Source organism: Glycine max, chromosome 20 (genome assembly GCF_000004515.6).
Source record: "Glycine max cultivar Williams 82 chromosome 20, Glycine_max_v4.0, whole genome shotgun sequence".
Classification (NCBI taxonomy): domain Eukaryota; kingdom Viridiplantae; phylum Streptophyta; class Magnoliopsida; order Fabales; family Fabaceae; genus Glycine; species Glycine max.
This window is the reverse complement of record NC_038256.2, coordinates 25,500,491-25,518,853: the sequence shown is the minus strand read 5'-3', so window position 1 is coordinate 25,518,853 and position 18,363 is coordinate 25,500,491. Positions and strand designations below refer to the sequence as shown.

Sequence of the window (18,363 nt, the reverse complement as noted above, 5' to 3'; positions counted from 1 at the left end):
AGAGAATAAGCAGAGATAGCAGAGGAGGAGAAATGGTGATAAATTGTACATAAATTCCAGAGTCGAGAAAATATGCAAGCAGTTTTTTTTCTTTAATTGCTATATTTTATGCTTCATGGTTTTCAGTTCCCTATAAGGGTTGATAATATTGTTGGTTATTCATGTCTGTTCTTGTATCATGCATTTTCCTTTTAATTTGTTTTATTATATGGTACAACTAGTATGTCCTTTTATACTCTTATCTTGAGGGTTGTCTTTATAGATCCAGCACGGCAAAGTCCTGTAAGTCAAACTTCTTTGCAAATTGTCCTAGTACAGGTCTAAGGGATTAATAACAGGTGGTTAAGTGAATCATAAAAATAATTTGATTATACTCTTATTTTTGTTCTATTTTTCCAAAACAGGTTGTTATAATTCAAAGGTTTGATCGATAAAAATCATATCACATTAAAGCTATTTATTGGATCAATGTTACTAGTGTAAACCAATAAACCTATTTCTCCTTATATATATCAAGAGTGTGAGACATTATAAGATTTAATCTTTGTTGGATAATCAAGATTAGTTTGACGTAAAACAAATTTTGATCATAATGTCTTGTCTATGTATTAATACCATGAAATAAATTTTTGGTTGGCAGTATATCGGAATAAAACTACTAATAAACTTGTTTGCTACTATCTTGACAGTCTTAATACTTAATACTGATGCGTAAAAATATGTATGATGCAGGAACAGGGGGATAAACTTTGTTGCTATTGATCTAAACAAGCCACTACCAGAACAAGGTCCTTTTCATATTATGTTGCATGAGTTAGCTAGTAAATAGCTCAGGATCGAGGTATAATGCTGGCCTAGTAAAAAGCTGCATAGGTACCAAATTCACAGGTCAATTTGGGGATTTAATTGCTGACTTAGCCATTGAAGCTACTACAACAGTAGGTGTTGAGATTGACCAAGGTTTGACAGATATAGATATTAAAAATTATATTAAAGTTTAGAAGGTCCCAGGTGGGCAGCTGGAGTATTCGAGAGTTCTCAAGGGAGTCATGATAAAAAAAAAGATGTGGTTTCCCCTGGCAAAATGTCCAAAAGGTTGTTAACCCACGCATCATTCTTCTTGATTCTCCCCTTGAGTACAAAAAGGGTGAAAACCAAACAAATGCCGAACTGCTCAAAGAAGAAGACTGGATTCTCTTATTGAAGATGGAAGAATAATATATTGAGGAGCTATGCATGCAGATATTGAAGTTTAAACTGGACTTGGTTATTTTGGACAAGGGTCTGACTGATTTGGCAACCCATTATCTCAGCAAGCATGGAGTTAGTGCAATGAGGAGGCTGAGGAAAAGTGATAATAATAGAATTGCAAAGGCTTGTGGTGCTGTTATTGTGAACAGACCAGATGAATTGCAGGAGTCTGATGTTGGTACTGGTGCTGGGTTATTTGAGGTTAACAAAATTGGAGATGAGTACTTCGCATATATTGTTGATTGCAAAGAACCCAAGGCTTGTACTGTTCTACTAAGGGGTGCTAGTAAGGATCTATTCAATGAAGTTGAAAGAAACCCACAGGATGCCATGTCTGTTGCAAGGAACATTATAAAAAATCCTAAACTTGTTCCTGGAGGTGGTGCTACAGAGTTGACGGTGTCGGCTGGCTTGAAACAAAAGATTTCATCTATTGAGGGCATAGAGAAGTGCCCTTATGAAGCTGCTGCCGTAGCTTTTGAAGCCATACCACGAACTTTGGCTCAAAATTGTGGAGTAAATGTCATCCGGACTATGACTGGTCTACAAGGAAAACATGCAAATGGAGAAAATTAGGAGGGATGGCAAGGGAGTGAAGGGACAAAGTGTTCGTGTATGCTTCTGAGGATTGATGATATAGTGAGTGGGATGAAGAAGAAGCAAGCCCCTGGAGCTCCTCCTTCAAAACCCAAGGTTGAGACTGAGGCAGATGCTAACAGTGAACAAATCCTTGTTGACTGAGAATCTCGGTTCAACAGACATTGTTGTTTGGTAGAGTTGATGATGTGCTAGGTTCTTTATCTTCCTTAAATCTTATCACTATGCTTAGGAATTTTGAGTCATTTATTGGGATGTTGTTTTTTGTGCCTTCTAATGTTTGCAAGAGCAATTTGTGTACTTTGTTGATGTTAAACACTTAATTAACTGGCGTATGCTTTAAAAAAAAAAATGATCTAGCAACTTAGGAAAGGAGACAATTATAAAAATAACCTAAGCAGACAATGAGTATTCATAGTACAAAAAAGTACCCCAAAATACATCAAAATTTCATTCTCCTAAATAGCTCAAATGAAATTATTAGCAATAACCAAAAAAAAAATGTTCTTCTTCTACTCAATGCTGGAAATTAATACCATGCTAAAATTCTTAACATTAGCTATATGTCATCAAAGGAACGTTATTTCGTATTTACTACCATTCTAAAATTATAATGAAGTTTTGTATTGTAATACCTGTGGAGGAAAGAATGCGAAGATAGGTCTTGAATATAGTCAACACCCACACCTTTCAGTCAAAAACCCTGCCAAAAAGCCTCTCAAACATCCTGGCAAAACACCTTAAGGAAAGCAAGTTAATGTTATACAAGTTAAAGGAGAAGGCTTTAGCATGTAGAAGCCCAACAAAACACAAGTGAAATCCAGATCATATCATATGTGAATGACTAGCTAATACTAAAAATAGAAGACCATGAAGTTTCAGCACATGACCATTATAGCAATTGTCATTGGTCACTGTATTAGTACCATCACTCAAAATTTCAAAAGTGCAGACTAAAAATAACAAAACCAATTGTCTGAAATACAAGAATAGAGATTAGTCGCTAGCTCATCATTAGCCATTTTTACACGCTGTCTTTAAAAAATATCTTGCCCATTTCTTTCGAATTGTTGTGATGTTGTCCTTGTCCAATGGTGTGTCATCACCAAATCACTACATGTATTAATATTTAAAAGTTAGTACTACAAATAACAAATTTCAGTTTGAATGATACCAAACACTCTTAGAAAGTCAAGTTTATGTATACCATGGACCAATCACTCTTGATGTCGCTGGTTATGATGTTCCACATCCAATGCATCACATAATATCCACATTCATAACATCCGCTTTGAACGTGACTCTACAATGGAAAGAATTTGAATATCGTAAACATTACAAAATTAAATGATTATCAGTAGACAACAATAACACATGGTACATATCACTAACCTTAACTTCAATCCACTTAGGTGCAACTGCCTTACTTTCAGGAGACGAACTCGTCTTTAATTTGGTCATTACACTGGTTTAAAAAAAGCATATCAACGCGTCTAGAACAACAACATATTCAATGATGACCATTAAAGAAGGCATGGAAAAAGTAATATGTTAAGAGTTAACCTATTAATTGCGGCTTTAATATGCATATCAGGTTTCCTACGCAACGAACACAACCAAACAACAACATGTTGCCTAGGACACAAAAGTAGGAGCTGCCAATGTGCCCTGCATCTCATACACATTACATACATATAAAGCCAAACATCGGTTAAAGTATTATTGTTAAACATGACTTACTGATGGAAGTAAGGTCCAACGTACACCTCTCGGTCAAATTCCTTCAGCCATCTTTCAAGATATTCTTCGCATTCGCCACGTGTATCCTTTGAAACCACCAACGACTGTGGCTCAAGGAATGCATAGTTGGAACCTCGACCCAAGGTTTCACTCCACTCATGCATATACCTAATGTCATCATTTGAATGTTTTGGAGTGGATCATGATATACAATGAATGACGAACAAATAAAATAAGGATTTCACTTACATCAACCATAATTGTTGTACAGATATGTTCAAACTTTTGTCTCCTGCTATTATTTCACTAACATCAGAATATGTTAGGAATATCGATGTAGGTGCATCTACAATTCCAAATTTACTCCCATCAAATTTGAATTCCACTGGGTTGTCGTAAATATCAAAGTTGTACTTTATCAGGCCACACATTGGATCATCTGCATCCACATTAGCCGGCTTATCTCCATGTGCATACACTTTGTGCGGAATAATTTCTTCATCCTACATGGCAAATGAATGTGGGTCAGTGTTTCATGAGTAATGTACGAATGTCTTAATTCATGTATGTGAAAGCAAAGGTGTTACCTCATCTAATACAAGTTTAACAAGGTTTGTGGGCCAAGCTACAAATGTATGAAGGGCCTGCTTCACATACTGAATAGGGGATCTCAGCGTCAGGATCGATAACTGTATCCACACTTACCCTTGCAACATCATCTACATAAGCCACAGTGTGTATCACTGAATCCCCATCCATTATTTTCCCCATGGCCACCAACCCTAGTGTACCATCCTTACGCTGCACATACAATCCCATCTTTGGTATCACATCACCATCATTTTCCCGTGAAGGCTGGGCATTGCTTTGAGCATTACTTCCCTTAGTGCTGACACACGCGCCTAATTGTTGTATGTCTGGCTGAATTATTAGTGACTCCGAGGATCCTTTATGTGACAACTCTATTTTAATAGCCTCTTTCAATGCCATAGTAATTCTTTCCAAGCTCATTTTATTTTCCTCTTCTAGATGAGTGCTCAATTCTTCCTTAATCTGACTCCTCAATTCTTCCCTAATTTGACCACTCATGTCTTCCCTAAGCCTTGCAACAACTTCATCTAATTATTGTTGAGTGATGGATGTGGATGAGTTGCTACATGTCCTTGATGCCCTTCTGTAGTACTGAGTAATAGTGACACCTGAGCCCTCTGCACGAACGCGACCCCCATGGTCAGGTCGCCCAATGGCAGTGTTCAGTATGTCTTGCCGACCATGGGGTACAAATGAGCCCTGCGTAACCTGCTCTTCTAAGGAGTCCTACGCAATTCAAGCCACAAAGACAAACAAAACGTGCGGTGATTGTGATTACAACATATTACTAGACATATGAACAGTGCACCATATTGTTCAACTTACAATTTTATCCGCGATTTCCTGTGCCGACTCAGATGTCATATTGCCAGAAGCCCTGGTCCGAGCAACCTTCCACTTAACATGTCTTTTAATTGGAGATGGGGGGTCGTCAACACTTGCTGGATTTTCACTCAACAATGCTTCCTCTTTTACTCTTTTTCTCTTCTCATCTAATAATTTCTTCTCAAGTAAATCATATCCCCCACGTGAAAGTAGGTGAGGGCAGTCGTTGTGTTTTTGAATTGCTTGTGCTCGTTTCCTAATACCCTGTAATGTGGCATACATAATTTCAACATGACATTCACACTTGATCAATAGTAAGATTATCAAATCAAATGTTTAAAAGAATACAAATAAAAAAAAAAATCAGTTTTGATGTATGCATTTTGATCACAATAAAACTCAGGTATCAAGAAAAATCAAGTTCTTATCCGAGAGAAGAAAAAACATTAAAATATATATATTATCTTTACCTCAAACAACAGCTATCTACATGCTATTTGTACGTAAATATTTTAATCAAAGTGTTATAGTCAAGGATCTATTTAGCGCAATAAATGCTGACAGACCACAGAACCATACTGTGTACATTCAATTGAACAAATATATGCATATCATTTGTGCTAATGTGTGTGATTTCTCCTGCCTTAGTTGATTTTGAGAAGAGAGATTTAACAACATATAACGAAAGCAATTGGACATGAATAATTTAATTATTTTTGTCTCATTTTGCTTCTCTCTCTATACATATAATATAAATCATCATGCTTTATTTATCAAAAAAAGGGTAGGGCATATAACAGGAGCCTGCACAGTGTATATAGACAAGAGTAGCAGTTGCAACTCAAACCAAATAGGAATATGGGATCAATTAATTGTTCTGTTTCATCACAATCACATTACAGTTCCAAGGTCTAGCTTTTTTATTTTTGGTAAAAACATGTTATACTCTATACTATGTCAGCACAATGGTTTTACTACCTTACATTGTTTATCTCATGCATGCCCACTATACCCTTATATAATACATTGTAACTTGATTCCATTTTCTTCTGCACTTGCAATAGCTGTAACAAGTGCACAACAGAGGTGAAATCCCCTAATTTGAACCTAAAGCTAAAGGTTTCACCCGCTAGCTAAAGCTAAATTGCACATCATGCACTTTGAATTATTTTAAAAAGTATATATTGATTTTTTTTAATATAATAAATAGTTTTACATTAAATATCATTGTATAATTGCTTAGATTGATTTTTTTTAATATAATAAATAGTTTTACATTAAATATCATTGTATAATTGCTTAGATTGATTTCTACCAAGGTTGACATTAGTTGGTTTAAGAGGATATAAGAGTTTGAATTTTTATGACTTTATTCCTTTGAGTGGGTTAACGTTGGAACTAGTAACTTTTACTCAATTTAATTTGACACGTTCATTTCGGCACTTGAGTGAATGGGGTAAATGTGAATTCACAAGTGCTTAAAGATTTGGAGTTTTTTTTAATGCTTTTTACAGATACGAGTTTGATTTCTTTTGAGGCTACTAAAATTTCGTTTGGTGATGGATAACCATTCTCAAGAAAATTTTCTGGTGCATTCAGATTAATTGATTATGTGCAGGTCAAATGGTCCTACACCTACACTAGGCCCGGTTATACCAGAAAACAGCATCATTCAGTCCCAAAGGATTGGTGGACTGAGGATGTGTCCGATCTTAACATAGATCTTTTCAGGTGCATATTAATGGCTATTAGATCAACTTATGTGCTCCCACCACAGCTTATTGGCGAAGCTCTGCATGTCTATGCCTGTAAGTGGCTACCCAGCATCACAAAGCTTAAAAGTTCATTCAATTCAGCAACACAAGCAGAAAAATCTAAAGCTGTGAGCCGAAAAATTCTGGAGACAATTGTCAGCATGATTCCTGCTAATAGAGGGTCGATTTCAGCTGGCTTCTTGTTAAGGCTTCTCAGCATTTCAAGCCCTCATGGTGTCTCCCCAGTGACCAAAACAGAACTAGTAAAGAGAGCCAACATACAGTTTGAGGAGGCAACAGTGAGTGACCTGCTTTATCCTTCAACATCCCCTTTGGACCAAAACTTTTATGACACGGAATTAGTCCTAGCAGTGTTGGAAAGTTACTTAAAGTTTTGGAAAAAAATCTCCCCTGCTACTGTGGATAACAGACACTTGATAAAATCAATCAGAAGTGTTGGTAAGCTCATTGATTCCTATCTTCAAGTGGTGGCAAGGGATGATAATATGCCAGTGTCAAAATTTGTCTCCCTGGCTGAAACTGTGCCAGCTATTGGCCGATTAGGGCATGATGATCTCTACCAGGCTATAAACATCTATCTTAAGGTGAATTTTCCATGACATACATGCAATGTCTTAAAACAATGTCTACACTTTTGTTTAACTTTCATGGTAACTTTACTGAATACATAACAAATGCTCATGAAACACAAGATACATCAGCACCTTTTGAGGACCTTTAGATGCCAACTTATACACACTGTTCACATCAAAATACTAAAGTGACTAAATTAGCATTAGGCATTTTTGAATATAAGAAATTTAGGCCATATTTGAATAAACTTCTCGATAAGTACTTACAAGAGAAGAAAAGAAGAAGGGAAAATGAATTAAGTTTCTCCCATATATTTAACTACTAAAAAAAGCTAATTTTAAATTATGTATAAATTATTTTTAACTAACAAGAAAAGCTTATTGAAAATTATCCACACAGAACTTTAGTGGTCAGCTTTTATATTTTTGGTAATTTAGTTCTTATTGTGGTGTATTCGTGATTTGACTTATGTTCATTGCATACAAAGGTGCATCCTGACCTGATCAAAGCAGACAAAAAGCGCTTGTGTGGGATTCTAGAGTGCCAAAAGCTGACCCCAGAAGTGCGTGCACATGCAGTCAAAAATGAATTTCTGCCACTGCGAACTGTGGTACAGCTCCTCTACTTTGAACAAGAAAAAGATTCTAAGGAAACCACTAGTTCCAAGCTGCAAAAGTCTCATGATCTACTTCTAGGAGCAAAGAAGAGAACAGCCACTAGAGATAGCCATGGCAAGCGATCTTTAGTAAACAAAGAAGAATTCAAGAGAGAAGAAGTCACAAGAAGAATCTCCCATGCTGAATGTAGAGAAAAGAGTCAACACAAAACTAAAAGATCAGATGGTAAGTTGGCATTGAACTTGGAAAAAAAGATGGTTATAAGAGGAGACAATGAACATATAGGATCAGAAAAGTTAAGGGGAGCCAAGGAAGAAAGAATGTCAAGCAGCAAGTCAAACTTGGATGCTAAGAAAAACATACAAAGGGCAAGAAAGAATATGAAAGGAGAAGATAGAGATAATAGTGATTATACCCTTGAAACACTCAGAGCAATCTTCATTTCCCTATATATGAACTTAGTAGCCTCTATTCTTATCATTTCTTTTTTACACGTGTCATAAATGTAAGCAAGGTATTGTCCTTTCTACTATCTGTCACTGTTAAAGAGTTGTGTTGATCAAAGATGTCATTGCAACAAATGCATATGACTTCTGTCTGATACTATTTTCAAATTCAAGTCATGCTCACATCATGGCCCAAAGTTGGATGTGTTTTTCCTAATTCACTATCCCTTGCCTCCTTCATTTTAGTTGTTCTCATCCAATTTTCAACTTGTGCTTCAATTAAAACTAACTCTTAAATAAAACACTTGGAATTGAATTCCAACACTGATATGTATAGAAAACTACTTCTCCAAAATTAACTTTTTTTTTCCTCACCACTTTGAAGGCTTGAAAGGAATACATTACTCAATCATATATAACAACTTATTTATAGCCTAACCTGAAGGACTGATTATGTCAGTTTTCAGTTGCACTGCTAGCTAAATCAGAAATTTGCACTGATTATTAAGCAAATGACAAGCTCTTCTAAAGAGAAAGAGGAAAACTATAATGTGGTGGATGTGCATTAATCACTGCTAATCAGTTTCCCTCTCTGATAAAAGAATTCTATATGTTTTTCTTTCTAAAACTAACTTGCTGCTTGTTGTACGTTGTTCTTCTAAGTAAAATAGGTGAAGCTATGAAACAAAATGGAAGGAATAAAAATGCAAACAAACCTTAAAACAAGAACCCGCATGCTAATCCTCAATAGTTACATGAAAACCTTTGTTCTCACTTTTAAATTTCTTAATTTAGGACCAGTTTATATATTTAGTGGTCAAAATTATCAAGAAACTAGGTTAGAAACATTGATAATAAAAAAAGTTATCCATTCTCTACGACCTCTACAAAGCCTCTATTTTCAATGTTGTGACTACCACCCTCACTGATTTAGAGTAGAGAAGCTGATAAAAGAATTTATGACTTGTATAAAAAAAGATAGTTAGTTAAAATACCACGTGGACTAAAGTTACAGCAGAGGACCCTACATTAGCACATTAATTATAGTGGTAAAAGACTGACGGTGAACAGAAGGGGAGTGACCACATCTAATCTAATAATGTACATTTCCAAACATCTTATTTGTATTGGTATAAAGAAATTACATTTTATTTTGCTTGTCTCTTTGAATGAAATTACATTTTATTATGCTGATTAAAAAAAAAAAGTTGTTGGCTCTCCACACTTCAATCTTTCTCACCAAAATCTACACACATGCACACTCTTAATTAATTTATTTCTTATCATATTGTGAGGAAGGTAGACCAACACGAACAGCTCAGTTCTTGGAACCAGAAGCTGAAGGATGAAACAGCTGCTGATCATACAGGGAAGCCATCTTACTGTATGCATCCATGGTCACGGACTGCATGCATGCAGTTAATCCTTTTTAGCAATCACTAATTTTATATATAACTCATAGGAATTACTTATTATATGTAAAAAGTAACTCAATCATTACATTATTATCATATAAGCTAAAATACATATATACCTTAATGATAAAAAAAAAACATATTCAAAGCTCATGTGGATCTTTGACTGAGTCGACATTGAAGTTAGCCTCGCACATAAATCCCTCACTGCCAATCCTAGGTATTGCTTTCATATGGGTGTTCAAAGCTCATGACATCATGCTCACATTATGCATGTCAACAATTAATTTAGAGACTTAAGTTTAAGGGCCAGAAGTTGATTATTAAATATAAAGTTTAAAATCAATTTTTCAAACAATAAAAAGCAATTATATAAAAATACTATATTATAAACCCTTATTTGATATTTTTATTTATTTATAATTCTTATTATCGAATCATCTCATACATGACCTATTAACTCAGCCAATATCGTCTATATCACATAGAACAATACAAGAAAAGATCAGTAACATTGAATTTACTATATAAGATCAGTATCTTTGTGAATGTCATGTTGAAAATAATGAAATTGTTGTAAAAATATTCATTTCAAGTTACGATGCCATGCAAAACTAACCTCCCAGTTAGGTGTCACTCGGGTTGCTTCAAATTGTTTCCAAGCTTCGGGATCTAGTCCATATTTTGTAACAACATCCTGCGTTTGTTGCCCTTAAGTGTTACCAAAGACAAATTTGCTAGTCAATGTGGACTTAAATTGTTGCCATCTCGTTGCAACCGTAGACATAACCTTCGTCTTCACCTTTGCGGCTTCTGGGATATCAAACTTTGCCTGCATACATACATTAGTTACTTTGCATTCTGTCAATGTAAAGATGGACTTTCAAAATATAACATGAAAATAAATCAAACATAAACATGAGGACTTACTAATATGTCATTCCACACTATCTCCTTAAGCGTTTCAGGTACATCTTTCCAATTGTTGTGGATAATGGGATCCTTTTCTCGCGCAACTACCCCTAGATAGCTGTGGAACTTTTCATGCATAGGTCCCGATGCTCTCTCGGTAGCGGGATCGACATAAACTATAAACTATCGGTCTGGGCTGATCCATGGTTCTTAATGTCAATGTTCTAAGTTGTGTCGTTGTTCTACTCCGCTTCGAAGTGGCCTCTGATTGACCATCAGACTGTGGAGGAGACCTCGGAGGTGTGGCCATGATCCAGTGAAAAAATAACAACATTAATATTACTGTGCAATGCAAAGAAAAAAAGGCGTAATAGTAAAAATAGTATTAGATTTAAACATAAAAAAACGATTACTTTCAAACAATTCCTGTAGGAATGTTCTCCCATAAACCTTCATCATGGTCTACACGATTTGCATCTCCATCATCGACTTCATCAGGTTCATTCATTGGAGGCAGGTTTTTTGAAAAACCACCAATTTCACCGATGTCAAGGCTTGAATCATCATTATGGTAATTGATTCCAGTTGGTCTTCCTTGGAGAACCACAGACAAACTTGAATTACATGGATCGTCGACGTAGAAAACTTGTATGGCTTGTTTTGCCATAATGAAAGGTTCCTCCATATATGCCACCTTACTAAGGTCAACCAAAGTAAATCCCAATGGATCTTGATGCACACCCATTGTCTCGTTGACCCACTGGCACTTAAAAACAGGCACTCTAAATGCAGTGTAATCAGCCTCCCAAATTTCTTGAATGACGCCATAGTAACACATAGATGCTCGAATGGGGTTGTTGTCCGATGTACTGCAGAAGTGATCCGAATCGGCATCAACACTGACCCCACTGTTTTGTACGGAACTTTTATCTTGTGACTTTGTGTAGAAGGAGTAATTGTTAGTGTCATATCCCTTCCAAGTAGGGACATTTAGATTTGGGCCAATGGCTAACAATGTTAGTCTTCTGGAAACACTATTATTAGCAAATATTGTTTGTCTAAACCAATTTATGAAAGTTTTATTGTGCTCTTGCAACACCCTCATCATGTTCATTTTGGGGTGAGTTTCTTTAACATGTTTTTTGTGAGCCTCTATGTACGGTAACACCTCTGTTGTGTTGTTTAATATATACAAATGAGCTTGTGACACGTCATGTCTAGTCATTGTCACAACATTGTATCCACGTGAGCCCTTCCCTACTTTTGGCTGGTTATGACGAGATGAAGGAAGCCCAACTGGTTTCAATGACTCAACGTACTGCGAGGCAAACTCAATACATTCTTCAGCAACGTATCTTTCCACAATTGACGCCTCTGGTCGATATTGATTCTTGGTATAACCTTTTAAGACCTTCATGTACCGCTCAACTGGATACATCCATCTTAAAAACACAGGACCACAACACCGTATTTCCCTTACCAGATGAACAACTAAGTGCCCCAATATGTCAAAAACTGAAGGAGGGAAATACATCTCCATTTGACAAAGGACCACAACAACCTCATTTTCCAAATCATCTAACTGTTTAGGGTCAATGACCTTCGCACATATAGCATTAAATATGAAACAGAGGCGAGTAATTGCAACACGGACCTTTTCAGGCAACGTCCCGCAAATTGCCACATGCAAAATTTGTTGCATTAACACATGACAATCATGCGATTTCAAGCCAACCAACTTAAGCTCAGTCACAGACACAAGGCTCTTGATGTTTGAAGAGTATCCTTGTGGGACTTTCATAGTACACAGACATTGACAAAAACTTCTCTTCTCCATAGTTGACATTGTGTAACATGCTGGGGGGAGATATGTCCGTGGACCTTTTGAGATAGGATGCAACACCTGACGTATACCCATGTCAACCAACTCTTGCCGACACTTCAAACCATCCTTTGTCTTGCCTTTAATGTTTAGGAGGGTCCCAATTAAAGAATCACAAACATTTTTCTCCACATGCATGACGTCTATACAATGTCTGACATGATGATCAGACCAGTATGAAAGATCAAAGAAAATAGACTTTTTTTTCCACATGTATGCATTAGATGATGGTTTTTTCTGGAACTTGCCAAACATATTTACGACATCCTTCACCTGGTCATAAACTTCATCCCTACTTAATGGATTTGGTGCTATTTCATGTTCCTGACTTCCATCAAATGCCTTCTTCAATCGTCGATACGGATGATAAGGTTTGAGAAATCTACGGTGCCTGGTATATACAGTTTTCTTTCCATGTTTAAGTTGGCGGAAACTAGTATTCTGCTCACATATAGGACATGCGTGATGTCCTTTGACACTATATCCACTTAAGTTCCCATAGGCTGGAAAGTCATTTATGGTACAAAAAACCATGGCATGCAATAAAAAAGACTGCTGCAGATTTGCGTCCCATACATGAACCCCTTCTTCCCACAATTTCAACAAATCGTCAATTAAGGGTCTTAGATATACGTCAATATCTTTACCTGGCTGTCTTGGACCAGGTATCATCATACTCAGCATTACATACTTTTGCTTCATACACAACCACAGAGGGAGATTATAAATGAACAGTAAAACGGGCCACGAGCTATGGTTAGTGCTTAAGTTTCCATATGGGTTCATTCCGTCCGTTGCAAGCCCAAGCCTTAAATTTCTAGGCTTGGCCCCAAAGTCAGGATATAGACAATCAATTGCCTTCCATTGTGGACTATCTGCAGGATGTCATAGCAATCCATCTGATTTTCTGCTATCTGCATGCCATGTCAGGTTTTTTGCATCTTCGCCATTAGCAAACAACTGCTTCAACCTTGGTATTATTGGGAGATACCAACACACCTTTGCTGGACGCGGGTTGCCGGCATTTAGATGTACACTAGAATCCCCGTTCTTCAATTTGTACCTTGATACCCCACACACAGGGAAACAATCAAGTTCAGCAAATTCATCTCTGTACAAAATGTAGTCGTTACAGCAAGCATGAATTTTTTCGTACTGCATCTTAACTGGACATAAAATCTTCTTTGCTTCGTAGTGATTCTTTGGCAAAATGATATCTGCAGGAAGAATTTCTTTCAGTAGCTCACTGAAACTCTTGTCACTCCACCCAAATTGTGCCTTCAAGTTAACCAGAGCTAACACAACAGACAACTTGGTGAAAGATGTGCAGCCAACATACAAAGGCTTCTTCGAATCAATTTTTATGGTGTCATACAAGGCTGTATGTGCCTGTTGAAACCCCTTTTGCCCAAGATCGCGAATCATTTCTTCTATAGGATTTCCAATTTCTACATTACGCTCCTTAGCCTGTGACATGTCAACTGTATTGGGGGATTCCCCATGCCATATCCATTTTGTGTAGCTACGAATTATTCCCTCACAAATAGGATGAGTCCTTATGTCATCAACTGTTTGATGCCTCCCATTTCCACACTTGACACATGGACAAAAATATTTTCCCCACATAGGTTGCCCTTTACTTTGAGCAAACTGCAAAAACTCTTCAACACCATCCTCGTACTGTTCACTGATATGTGATGCGTTCATCCAACTTCGATCCATGATACACGTTGCAGCAGAAAACACAGCAGCATTGCACCTTTCGTACAAAACACTGCAGTAGAAAACAAAGCAGCAATTGTAGTTAGTTGGAGCACAATGCTGACCACTTGAATGATGCATTGCTGTTTCAAGGGATTTGACATTTCTCACTTTGTTGTGTTGTATACTACAGCTTTGGTACTTAACTGATTTTGGTATGTTGAATTGTAGCTCATGTCGTACCAATCCCCCTATTTGGATATAACAATTATTCCCTCTATGATTTAACACTATTTTCTATCTAAAAAAAGGGATCATGCAAAAACTGCTCAAATTATGGCCATCAAATGATGAATTCAGGCCCCTACCATATATAACATGTTATTTCTGTCACTACTTATATGAGTTCAAAGTCCAGAGGCTAGTGACATGAGTTCACGTCATTGGGTAGTAATTGAATGTTGCCTACAGCTAAGACATGGGCATCGAATTCTGTCAACAAATGATAGAGGTAAAACAACAATAACTTATACACCTAATGCAGTTACTACATATAGTACTGAAGAATACAATGTCCAATGCTTTGGTCCCATTCTTATAAGCATATAGGCAAAAAGCAACGGGCTTGGTTTGTATATTGATTAAACAACATATATTTTAAAAAGGATATAAATGTCTAATGCATATGAACAAAAGTAAAAAACCTACGGAATGAGGTTATACAATTCATGAATGAATCACCTTACTCCCTACACGTTACTAAGAAGCAAGCCCACTATGATGAAAAAACCCTTCAGCTTCAAAAATCATGGATGAAATGAGTATGTTCATAATGTTCCTGCCATAAGTTACATACCAATTTTCATGATTAAATGACAGTCTAGAAGCTGACAATAGTAATTGAACCTAGTGCCTCATATGACAGTCTACAAAACCATATGATGATCAGTACCACAGAGCAATCCTAATTTATAAGTTGGATACAGTGACAATGTCAGATCAATAACTTCAACCAAACTTAAGTTTAATTAATCAAATATCATTGTACTATGACTAACTTAAGTAAGTAAAATACAATGGTGTTTATGTGCGTATCAAGATGTGCGTATTCATGGGAATTTGTGTATTCATGCATTGGTATAGTTGTGGTAATGGTGTTTATGTGCGTATCAACATTGGTTATTTGTCCTCTACGGATTACTGATTCCTTGGTTTTTGTTTATTTTTTAAGTGATTTAATCTAATGTTGTTAATTCATTGTTCTTCTTTGACTTCTGTAGTTAAACTAGAATGATTGGATAATTTTGGATAAAGTGTTTTTTTGAAGTTGAATGAGCCATAGTGCATGGCTGATATATGCTTGTTTGGTTTCTGTAGTAGATAGGAAACCGATACTATTTTCACCTTTATTTCAGTATTCCAGCATCTTCTAAACTATTATTAGAATCATTATTATCTGGGGTGAAACAGAACTATAATAGAAACTCGATTTCTTGCCAGGTGGTTGGAGAGTTCCAAGTGCCCTATTTTGCTAGTGATTATCTATGTTTGGTAAATGTTGATAACTAATCATTTTCAATGAGATATGAATTTGATTCTTTTTAATTGTTGGGTATATAATTCTTTACAAGTTATATGAGTTGAGGGAGTATGTTTTCATATTCCTGATGTTGAGTTTATTGCTTTTGTACAGATAGTTGATTATTTCATGGACAATGAACAATCAAGATGGAAAACCAGTCACTCAGCCTGACAAGAGCAGGATTGTCCCTATGGCAATCATATTTGTGGTGCTATGTGGATCTTCTTTCCATATGGGTATAATCTTTTGTTCTGAGAAGGACAAATTTTTGTCAATTTATAGTGAGAAATCAATTGAATCCCACAAGGAGTCATCAATAATTCCTCTGCAAATTAAATACATTAGTTATCCTAAATGCAGCATTGACTTTCAAGATTACACTCCATGCACAGATCCAAGGGTAAAATTACTAATGATAGTCTTTTTTTTTTAATGTATAGGACATATAGAAGAATGTTTCCTTATTGATTAAGTAGGCTTAAATTTTCAGAGATGGAAGAAGTACATCTCATATCGGCATACTTTGTTGGAACGCCATTGCCCTCCAAAATTGGAGAGGAAAGACTGCTTAGTTCCTCCCCCGGATGGATATAAGCTTCCAATTAGATGGCCAAAGAGCAGAGATGAATGCTGGTACAAGTATAATTGATGTCTTATAAGTTAAGAAGATAAAGTTCGCTTAATTTAAATTCCCTTTAATTGATAGTTTGCCAATCCTTCATGTTTTCTGTTATGTCTAGTTTCAGCAATGTTCCAAATGAGTGGATTAACAAGCAGAAGTCCAATCAACATTGGTTGAAAAAGGAAGGGGAGAAATTCATTTTTCCTGGTGGGGGTACTATGTTCCCTAATGGTGTTGCTAAATATGTTGATTTAATGCAAGATCTGATCCCTGAAATGAAAGATGGAACCATTCGAACTGCCATTTATACTAGATGTGGAGTGAGTGTTTTGTTTTTTCCTTTTTCTTTTTATTTATATTGGGAATGGCTTGCAAAATAACCATTCTCAAAGTTCCTTCATTACTAGTTTAATTACACATGCTGATTCATTTAGTTGTTGGTTTTTAACTGCTGCAGGAATATATTTTAAAATCATTTTATTTTGTACCCCAAGACAGAAAAACCAATTAATTTTCATTTTGCAAGTAAAATACCTATCAAGAGGGTTTATAGTAGGAAGCATAAGGATAGGAACGGGGTATTAAAAATACTTTCATTGTATTCTTCACTTACATCAATGTTCTTGTATCTTCCTGATACAAAAATAGGGGTTTGGGAAGTGCCACTGATATATTTCCTATTTCTTGACTCTAATTCTGAACTAGTCCTATTACTCAAACATGTTGAAAAAAAAATAATGCGTGGTTGTGCCAAATTTTCTTGAAGACAAATCATCAATTAACTTCAAAATGATGCCAACACTAAGATTGCAAATTGGTAACATTCCATTCCACAAAATTAAAGCAAGATCAATTAGACAGTGAATAGTACTTGACTGATTTGTTTGAAAGTTTTTACCATGAAATTTATTTGGCATGGAATAGTTTATACACAAAATAAAGTGAGGAGGAAAATGATTTTCTACCAAAACAACAAATTGTGGCTATACATGCTTTAGAAGAGAAGATGTGAGCACAAAATATGATAACAACACAAGGCCGGGGCAGAATTCACAGTGTACACACAGCCGAATCTGAATATATGACTTCAAACATTTGCAATAAGTACAAAAAATTAGAAATCAAGTTTGGTAATAACCAGAGATATTCCCATGTACCTTTATGCGAAAATAAGGAGCTGCAGCATGCTCTAATGAAAACAAAATGGATGCGCAGAATGATGATGTCACAGGGTAAAACTGTAAAACATGGACAAAAAACATAAGTTAGGTACTTAGGCATTAGAAAAGCATAGAAGAATGACAAAAATCAAAATATTTCATACATATCATAATTAATACCTCGCTCTATATACCTGGAATCTTCTCTCCCAAACGCTCTACCACATATCCAACTGCACTGGTTCTTTCCTCAACTATCTTCAGGGTTGGATGCAAAGAAACAAAGTCACCATAGAGGCCTCCATTATACTTGTATTTGGGAAAACGAATACATCACCAAAGTCCCTCAAATGCACCACAAACCTAAGTTTAGCCAATAAACCTGCCACTATCATTAGCTAAGGTGCAGGAGAAGCAGTTCATTTCATCATAATAAATCAGAACCACAACAACAACAAGAAAGCCTTATCCCACTAACCAACACAATTTGTTACATGGAATTAATCATGCTCTTATTCTAAAGGAACTGAGGGATTAAATTTAAAATTTTATACAAATTTCGCAAGCAATGACCTTGTTATTATGGAGTAGTATAGACTGTGGACCATGGTCCTAGATCGAAGTGGATACATCTAGATGCAGGACTATACCAAAAGAAGGCAGGACCAGACCCT

At 36.1% G+C, this 18,363-nt stretch overlaps 3 protein-coding genes and 1 pseudogene across 3 annotated transcripts; 2 read left to right on the top strand and 2 right to left on the bottom strand.

The window, feature by feature from the left end:
• The first annotated feature begins 222 nt into the window (after positions 1-222).
• Positions 223-1,992, top strand: LOC100803340 (T-complex protein 1 subunit gamma-like; annotated as a pseudogene).
• Positions 1,993-6,455: 4,463 nt separating this feature from the next.
• LOC102662920 (BTB/POZ domain-containing protein At5g47800) lies at positions 6,456-7,393 on the top strand. The gene is made up of 2 exons (XM_026127403.2): positions 6,456-6,460; positions 6,604-7,393. The coding sequence occupies exons 1-2, from the start codon at positions 6,456-6,458 to the stop codon at positions 7,376-7,378; spliced, it is 780 nt and encodes a 259-aa protein (XP_025983188.2). The 3' UTR covers positions 7,379-7,393.
• Positions 7,394-11,157: 3,764 nt separating this feature from the next.
• LOC102662782 (uncharacterized) lies at positions 11,158-13,296 on the bottom strand. Its single transcript, XM_006606739.1, has one exon. It carries the CDS (start codon positions 13,294-13,296, stop codon positions 11,158-11,160), a length of 2,139 nt encoding a protein of 712 aa, XP_006606802.1.
• A 213-nt stretch (positions 13,297-13,509) lies between these two features.
• LOC113000724 (uncharacterized) lies at positions 13,510-14,466 on the bottom strand. The gene has a single exon (XM_026127402.1). It carries the CDS (start codon positions 14,464-14,466, stop codon positions 13,510-13,512), a length of 957 nt encoding a protein of 318 aa, XP_025983187.1.
• Between the last annotated feature and the right edge of the window lie 3,897 nt (positions 14,467-18,363).

Coding starts and splice junctions, on each gene's coding strand:
- LOC102662782 (XM_006606739.1), bottom strand. CDS start 13,296: ATGATACCTGGTCCAAGACAGCCAGGTAAAGATATTGACGTATATCTA.
- LOC113000724 (XM_026127402.1), bottom strand. CDS start 14,466: ATGCATCATTCAAGTGGTCAGCATTGTGCTCCAACTAACTACAATTGC.